The sequence below is a fragment of the Physeter macrocephalus genome, chromosome 3 (genome assembly GCF_002837175.3).
Source record: "Physeter macrocephalus isolate SW-GA chromosome 3, ASM283717v5, whole genome shotgun sequence".
Lineage (NCBI taxonomy): Eukaryota > Metazoa > Chordata > Mammalia > Artiodactyla > Physeteridae > Physeter > Physeter macrocephalus.
The window spans coordinates 13,505,124-13,514,214 of record NC_041216.1 but is presented as its reverse complement, the minus strand read 5'-3'; the positions used below and the strand labels follow the sequence as shown (position 1 = coordinate 13,514,214).

At 41.3% G+C, this 9,091-nt stretch overlaps 1 protein-coding gene across 1 annotated transcript in view; it reads right to left on the bottom strand.

Annotated features, from left to right (window-relative positions):
- The window catches only part of DNAJC8 (DnaJ heat shock protein family (Hsp40) member C8), a 23,138-nt gene extending 14,047 nt beyond the window's left edge, over positions 1-9,091 (bottom strand). Inside the window, exons 1-2 of the mRNA XM_007100900.3 lie at positions 8,971-9,091; positions 6,543-6,644 (exon numbers count right to left, since the gene is read on the bottom strand). Coding sequence (XP_007100962.1) covers positions 6,543-6,644; positions 8,971-9,048 — 180 coding nt within the window. The 5' untranslated portion in view covers positions 9,049-9,091. The remainder of the gene's footprint in view (positions 1-6,542; positions 6,645-8,970) is intronic.

Here is a 9,091-nt window from a genome sequence, read left to right as displayed (position 1 = left end):
ATTTTTCGGGCTTCCCTGGTGGCGCAGTGGTTGAGAGTCCGCCTGCCGATGCAGGGGACGCGGGTTCGTGCCCCGGTCCGGGAAGATCCCACATGCCGCGGAGCGGCTGGGCCCGTGAGCCGTGGCAGCTGAGCCTGCGCGTCGGAGCCTGTGCTCCGCAACGGGAGAGGGAGAGGCCACAGCAGAGACAGGCCCGCGTACCGAAGAAAAAAAAAAAAAAAAAAAAGTTATTTTTCCAAGGGTCATATCATATGTGTACTGATCACTAGCAACATATATTCACTGAGTGCCTTCAAAGCTAGCTAATCCGACTCCTTTTCTATCATTAAAGAGTTGGAGGTGCCATATGTGGCCATGAAACACAGTGAAGACAATGGGCCTATACCTGCGGCCCAAACCCCTTTGAAGCCAGTTTTATACATTCAGTACAAACTTATGGAGCACCTGGGATTGCTAGATCCTGTGCTCACTACTGTTCTCATAGAATTTAAGGTCCACAAGGGAAGGAACAGACAAGTCACAAATAATTCTTACCAAAATGATAAATACCATATAACCAATATGGCTCTAAGGAAGCACACAGGTCTGTTCAGATTCTTGGAAGATTTTTCTGAACTCCCACTGTGTCTCAGGCTTTGGGGATACTGCAAAGAAAAATCCACAGTCTTGGACCTCAGAGAGTTAATAAATCATCACACAGAAACAAAAATGCTTGACTGTGGCATTTATATAAGTTCCTGAACTCAAATAAACCGCCACAGTCTCCTTTAGGATCTTCTGCTTGAAAGAGGAATCCAGCCTTAGGTCACAACTGAACTGTCTGACCTGTTAATACTGTGCAAGTTCCAGAATCCTGTGAGATAAATACCTTTCTTTCCAACGTGCTAAACAAGATAAACAGAAAACGAAGTCTGTGGTGCTGCCTTCTACGGCTTTAAAGTTAAATAGAAGGACTTCCCTGGTGGTCCAGCGGTAAAGAATCCACCTTACAATGCAGGGGACACAGGTTCGATCCCTGGTCAGGGAACTAAGATCCCACATGCTGCAGGGCAACTAAGCCCGCGCACCACAACTACTGAGCTCGCGCACCTCAACTAGAGCCCACAAGCCGCAAACTACAGAGCCCACGTGCCCTGGAGCCTGCGTGCCACAACTAGAGAGAGAAAACCTGCACTCCACAACTAGAGAGAAGCCCTCGCAGTGCATCCCGCCTGCTGCAAAAATAAATAAATAAATAATAAATAAAATCTTTATGAAAAATAAAGTTAAACAGAAAAAAGGAACATGAAAAAGGCAGGACTGAGCAGGCGCACAGGTCCACCTAAGCTTATGGAAGGAAGTAGGTGAGGGCCCTTAACCTAAGAACAATTGTAGAATGCATAAGAAAGATGTTTAGAAAATGGCTGAAGGTTAGGAATGCATCCAAATAGTGAAGTGATGGCAGGAAGGGGGGGAAAATGCCCCCTGGATTAGGATTCCTGTAATAAGACCCATCAGAGTCCCTTTTCTACCTGCTGCTCAGGAAGATGGTATATAGGACAACTATTCACATTTCAATTTATAGCCAAGAGGACAGCTATTACTGCATCACTTCTCCTTACTAGGAAAAAACCAGTCTGCTTACCTCTGGAGAAAAGTCTGATTCATTTAGATGTTCAGTAGTTGTTGCATGAAAAAACAGAAGTTACTGATTTCCTAAATTGCTAGGAACACCTAATCCTGACTTAGGGTCAAAAACCAACTTTGTAAGAAGACAACTGGCAGGGGCTTGGAGCTAAATTAGCAGTTTGGGATTAACAGATACACACTACCATATATAAAACAGATAAACAACAAGCACCTACTATATGGCACAGGGAACTATATTCAATATCTTGTAATAACCTATAATGGAAAAGAATCTGAAAAAGAATACACACACACACGTATATAACTGAATCACTTTGCTGTACACCTGAAACTAGCACAACAGTGTATACCAATTATACTTCAATTAAAAAAAAGACAATGACACCCATCCTATAAAGTGGCCAGCATATTTGTATGAAAGAGAAAAGACAAAAGTTCTAATGGACAGTCAAGGAGTCCTGCTCACTCAAACACAATCTGGCACCTCCCCAAGTTTGTCAACCTTATCATATTTTTTACACATTCAAACACACTTCCGGGGAATTCCCTGGTGGTCCAGTGGTTAGGACTCCGAGCTCTCACTGCCAACCGCCCGGGTTCAATGCCTGGTCAGGGAATAAGACCCCACATGCCATGCGGCGAAAAAAATAAATAAAATTGAAAAACAAACACACTTCCTATAATCAGGACAGGAGCTATGGGGCAGTGAGTTCCACTTCCAGACCACATTAACTGGTAGGACAGTAAAATCCTAGCATCCAAACTGGTCCCAACAATCTGTTACTCCTCATCAACAGATCTCCACAGCAAACACTAATTATCTTAAATAAACAGGTAAGTTATATGATAATGTGTCCCCTTTTCACAGTACATACTATCTCAATTTAAAAATATGACTAGGGACTTCCCTGGTGGTGCAGTGGATAAGACTCCATGCTCCCAATGCAGGGGGCCGGGGTTCGATCCCTGGTCTGGGAACTAGATCCCATATGCATGCTGCAACTAAGAGTTTGCATGCCACAACTAAGGAGCCTGCTTGCCTCAACTACAGACCCAGTGTAACCAAGTAAATAAATATTAAAAATATATATATATGACTAAACAGAAAGGACATACCATCAAATTCTTTATCACCTTTCATACATATTATCTCCCCCTACGCCCTCCCCAAAATCATATCTAAATACTCTTTAAGCTTTTCATCTTCCTCTTCCCTTTCAAATATGTTAAGTGGGGCCAGGCGAAGTAGACATCTCCTTTGGGTGAGGAGTCAAGATGGCCCAGAGCGGAGTGTCAGAGCCCATCTGGGACAAAGAAGACAGTAACCACACAAGGAGTGTCGGCTAGTCATGTGGTGCTGGAGCCCAAACAGGGTGAGAAGAGCATCCACAGAGGGGTAACTTGACATAAAGTGCCAAAGTGGGTTGAGGAGGGCATCTCCATGGACAGGTGGTCTGCCATAGGGTGTTAGAACCTAAGCAGAGTGAGACTGTCAATATGGGAGGGCACAGGGTGCAGGATCCCAAGCAAGGACATCTCCACAAAGCCAAGCCTAGCATGGGGTGTGGAAGCCTGTGCCTGGTGAGGTGGGTGCCCATGTAGGAGAGCATCCAATGTAACAGGGCAGCTCACCTTGAGGTGCAGGAACCCAATACAACTGGCACAGAGAGTTGGAACATGAGCAGAGTGAAGAGGACCTCCATGCAGGTGGGGACCTGGAGTGTGGAGTCAGAACCCAGTAAAGATGAGGAGGGTGTTCCCAGAGGAAGGTAGCCTGACACAGGGTGTCAAAACCAGAGCAGGGTAGGAAGGAAGCATGCCTGCTTGGTGGGGAGGATGCTGGAGCCCAAGAGGGATGAAGAGAGCTCTTGGGGGTGGAGGGCAGGCACAGGGAGGCAGAGCCAGGTGAGAAACATACCCACACCAAAAGGTGACCTGGCATTGGAGTGCAGAGTTCAGGTGTGGGGAGAAGGGTTTTTGCACAGTGAGGCAACCTGGTGTTGGGGTCAGAGTGAAGCAGGGTGAGGAGGTCATGCACATGAAGGAAGGAATGGCAATGGGAGATGGAGATCAGATTCATATAGATCAATTAAGGAAATATCGATATTAAAGACAGTGGGAGCCAGATTTCTCAGAGAAAGGAACCATGAACATGGAAAGAAAAAAACCCTAGAATAAACCCTGTGATGTTGGATTGAACTTTTATGTAATACGTGTATGTGTATGTACACACACACACACACACACACACACACACACACACACACACACACTCCTTAGCTCTGTCTACCAATAGGGTCTGGGAGTAGTGACATCCCAATGGCAATGGGTATACCTAGCATCCAAATCTTGATTTCTAAATATCATTCTTCATTAAAAGGAATAAGAACTCTTCAAAGAAATGGTTAATTCCAGGCTGGGTCAGGAAAAGTACAATAGTGCCTAGTAATCAAAGAATGATGAAGACATATCAAAAAGACAGGAAAGGCTTAAAAGTAACCTACTGGTCAAATTTGGGACATTTGAGCATCAAAATAAGTAATATCAAATTATAACCCATTGAATAAAATAGGAAACCCCAAGTCTATACTGACAAATGAATAAATTGAAACTTTGATAAGGACAGTATATTCACACATTCTCAAAGTACCTCCTCATAAAATACTTATCAATTACAAAGGGGAAAAAAGTTAACTTCATGAAGAAACCTAGTAGGCACCTCTTTAAGTGATCAAGTAATATTATTAATAACAGGATAAATCAAAATCATGTACCACTTTACAGGTTACAAAGAGAAAAATGCAGTACCACTTCTATGCTATTCCTGTCAACATTGCATAAACTGAATCTAATGTGAAGAAACATCAAACAAACTCAAGTTGAGAAAGACGCTACAAAATAACTGGCCTGTAATCTTCAGAAATGCAAAGGTCATGAAAGTCATGGAAAGCTGAAGAACTTGTTCCAGACTGAGGGAGAGTAATGAGACATGACAACTAAATGTAACAGAGATTCCAGACTGGATCCTTTTGCTATAAAGGACACCACTGAAACAATTAGCTAGTTTGAATGGGGTCTGAGGATCACATAGTAAAATAAATGCATCAACATTTATTTCCTTAAAAAAAAAAAAAAAAAAAAACCACATTTATTTCCTAGTTTTGATTGTTATATTGTGGTTCAGTAGGAAAATGTTGTTCGTTGGAAAATACACTAAAGTATTTCAGGGAGATGGGGTGTCATATTGACAACTTACTTGCAACCTTTCTGCAAATCTGGATTGTTTTAATGAAAAATATTCTTGAAAAATTATTCTTCAAAAAAACAGAAACAATTGGTGAATCTTGAAAATATAATTACTAAGTGAAATAAGCCAGACATAAACAGACAAACATTGTATGAGGCACCTGGAATAGGCATTCATAGACAAAAAGCAGAATAGAGCTTACCAGGGGTTGGATGTAGGAGGACTGGAAAGTTATTGTTTTATGGGTTTGAAGTTTCAGTTTGGAATGATGAAAAACTTCTAGAAATGGAGAGGGATGATGATTGCACAACACTGTGAATGTACTTAATGCCACTTAACTGTATGCCTAAAAATGGTTAAAATGGTTAATTTTATGTTATGTATACTTTACCACCATAAAATGAAGTGGAGAAAAGGTTTTTTTTTATAAGTGCTCAATAAGTGTTTTATATAAGATGTAACAACATTCGTTTCAAAGTTATTTATAATTGTGACAATTAGAAACTAGTTTAGTTATCGTACAATAAAAGAATTGTTGAAATAATAATAGTTTATGTAACAATATAGCATTTAAAATAGCATGGGAAGATGCAGGAGGGAAGAGATATGGGAACATGTGTATATGTATAACTGATTCACTTTGTTATAAAGCAGAAATTAACACACCATTGTAAAGCAATTATACTCCAATAAAGATGTTAAAAAAAATAGCATGGGAATAGATAACTAATAAGAACCTGCTGTATAAAAAAAATAAATAAAATAAAATTCAAAAAAATAAATAAATAAAATAAAATAGCATGGGGCTTCCCGGGTGGCACAGTGGTTTAGAATCCGCCTGCCAATTCAGGGAACACAGGTTCGAGCCCTGGTCTGGGAAGATCCCACATGCCTTGGAGCAACTAAGCCTGTGTGCCACAACTACTGAGCCTGCACTCTAGAGCCGGTAAGCCACAACTACCGAAGCCTGCACATCTAGAGCCCGCGCACCACAAAAAGAGAAGCCACCGCAATGAGAAGCCCGCGAACCCAATGAAGAGTAGCCCCAACTCGCTGCAACTAGAGAAAGCCCACGCACAGCAACGAAGACCCAACACAGTCAAAAAGTTAAATAAATAAATAATTTATATATTTTAAAAAACTTTAATAAAATAAAAGCATGAACTGCATGACCTCTTTGTTTCTAAATAAAACTAAAAACAGTTGGAGCATAAACAGGTGTTTTCTTAGGTACGATTATACACGATTTTTATTCTTGTTTTTTCTATATTTCTAATTTTTATTAGAAATATGATTTACTTTTATAATCAGGAAACATTTAAAGTTATAAAACTAAGGAAGCTAAAAAGTGTATTTGCTTGTCTATAATCTTGTGAACATTTTTGGGTTGTTAGGTTTTTTTTATTGTGGTGAAACAGAAAAGTTTTAACAAACAAATTAAATCAAAGACCCTAAATTTACCAAGGCTAGCTATTCCTTCACATTTGAAAATAAATCCATATATATTTGGGTTACTAAAAGATGAGAGCAAGCTCTGCTCACAGTAAACCACCCAAGTTCAACTCCAACTATGCATAGTACAAATTAGGTGTGTGTTCCGAGGTAAGTCTGCCTGCAGCTACGTAAAGCTCCCTATCAAGGGCCACAGCAACATCAGATACCTCACCTCAAATGGGTTCAAATTGAAGTAGGAGGAACCAGGACGAGTCAATCTTTCAATCTGATTTTTGGACGTTAGAACTGAATCTCTCTTCTCTATTTGTTTCACCTAAAATAAAGGGGATAAAAACCTCATTAGTAAAGCTCAGTAATGAACTGTGAATTGTCATCTTAACAAGTTACTCACAGACATGTTCAGTAAACATTTATTTGCATGTCTACACGTTCAAGGTATTTTGCTAAACACTTTGAGAAATAATTACAACAGCTACCATTTACTGAATTTTAATATAATGTAAAAACTTTACAGGTGTTTACTCCTCTCAACAATCCTATATGGTAGGTACCACTATTATCCCCATTTCGCAGATAAGAAAACTGAGTTAGGTCAACTGACTTGTAACCAGCCAACCTGTAAACCAGATTTTTTTCCCAATCACCCAATTTATAAACCAGAATTTTAAGCCCAACAGTTTGACGCCGGAACAAGGCAGCAAGAGGTTTCAAAAATAAATAAGTCACAGCCACTGCCTTCAAAGAGCTTCCCCTCTAATGACGAACGATGTACTTGTGAATGTTCACATTAATTTACAACTTTTTAAGAAAGGAAAAATACAATTACACTGAAATATACACTAAAAGCGGCACTAAAAAAGTGTGTGGGAGGGAGCAAATAACCCCGTCTTTCTAACTCTAATAGTTAGAAAAATCCCTGACCTGAACACAATGCTAAAGAGAACAAGCACCAGGTAGTCCCAGGAAAACATCCTTGGTGCCACTGTCAGAACGGAAATTTTAGTTGGAACGAATCTCTGGCATGTTATATATACCATCTTTATTTCTACGGCCAAAATGGATTTGGAAAGGATCTCAGTAACATAAAAAGCTAATCCATTTCAGCATCTTCCCTCTTCACTCTTTTGTAAAATAGCACGCCCCTCCCCCCACTCTTTTTCCCAGACTCATTTTTCCTCATAGCACTTATCACTACCTGACAGTATATTGTACATCTATTCATTGTTTATCCTTCTCAATAGAATGAAAGCTCTATGAAGACAGGATTTTTCTCTCTGTTGTTCACTACCATTTCTCCAGGACCTAAACAGTACACTAGACCATATCAGGTGCTCAATAAATATTAGTTAATGATGATTAAAGGGTCCTCCTTTAGACACTTTCTCTCATTAAATTAAACAAAACCAGGATTGCTTTTTTTTTAACTAAGAAAGAGTAATTAAATAAAACAAGTTCCACTATAACTGCTGAGTACTCATAAGAAGCCAGTAAACTGGTACCAGTGCATTAACACTTTCAAGTGAATTAGACATTTTGAAAGCACAGACTATAAATGGACATACTAATTTGTTTTTAAACTTAATATTTTGGAGAAACTACTATGTAACAAGCACTGTTACAACTACCAGAGATAAAAGATGAATGTGACATGGTGCTTAACTCTCAGTAACTCACAGCCAGATGGGGAGCAACTCCATTCCTCAAATCCATGCCAACCTAAAGAGGTCCACTTTCAGCCTTGTTTTAACTCTTACAAAGATGCTTCTGCTTTATATTTCATGAAACTTCCTTATACATTAAACCTTTTAACCCTCATTAAAACTCTTGTTTTAATATCAACTTTCGTTCTACAAACGTGGAAATTGAAGATTGTAAAATCAATGGCTTGAAAGAATTCTGTGACAGTCACGTTAACTGCCTTGCACGAATCCAATCCGAGGTCCTCTGACTCCAAAAGCCATTCTTTTCTTCATTTCTTCATTCATTCGTTTACTCAACAAATATTTATTAAGCAACTACTACGTACTACGCGCTGGAGATGTGATAGTAAACGAGGCTCACACCAAACTTACTCCCTCCCAACATGATACCGAGCTGTCATCTGCTCTAAGACCCAGCACAAATTATTTCACCTCCCTAAACCTCAGGTTTGTCATCTGTGAAAGGGAGATAATGCCTACGCGGCAAAATGCACAGTGCCTAGCGTTCGCTAATGGCAGAAAATAACTACCAGGAAAACTCACTACAGATTTAAACTAAGAGTAGAGAGTGCTTCCACTGAGAATAAAAACGGGGGCCAAGCCCGTTACGTCGCCCTCAGGAAGGCCCAGCCTCCCAGCCGCTGCCAGCCCCCGACTACGCGGACCTGGGGAACTCTGCGCGCGCCCAAGCACTTCGTTGGCCACGATCGCCGCCTCCCCGCAGACGCCGGACCCCCGCCCCTTTCTGTCGTCCAGGGGATCTCCGCGCCGCAATATCAGAAAGAAACGCACACACACTGCCGAAGCCCCCACCGCCCCAAAGGCCAGACAGGAGGGGCTGCCCAACGGTCCAGGCCAGAAGGACCACTGCCTTCGCCCGCTGGGAGCGTAGCCCCAGCGGGGTCACCCCGTTGCCGCCATCCCTCACTCTGTGTTCACCTCACTGTAGAAAGTCATAAATGCCTCCTCCGTGCTGCCGCCGCCACCCGAAGCCCCGCTCTCTCCTGGAGCCGCCATTTCCCCGGCCCAGCCACCATGTGACTCTTCTGCGCAAGCGCTA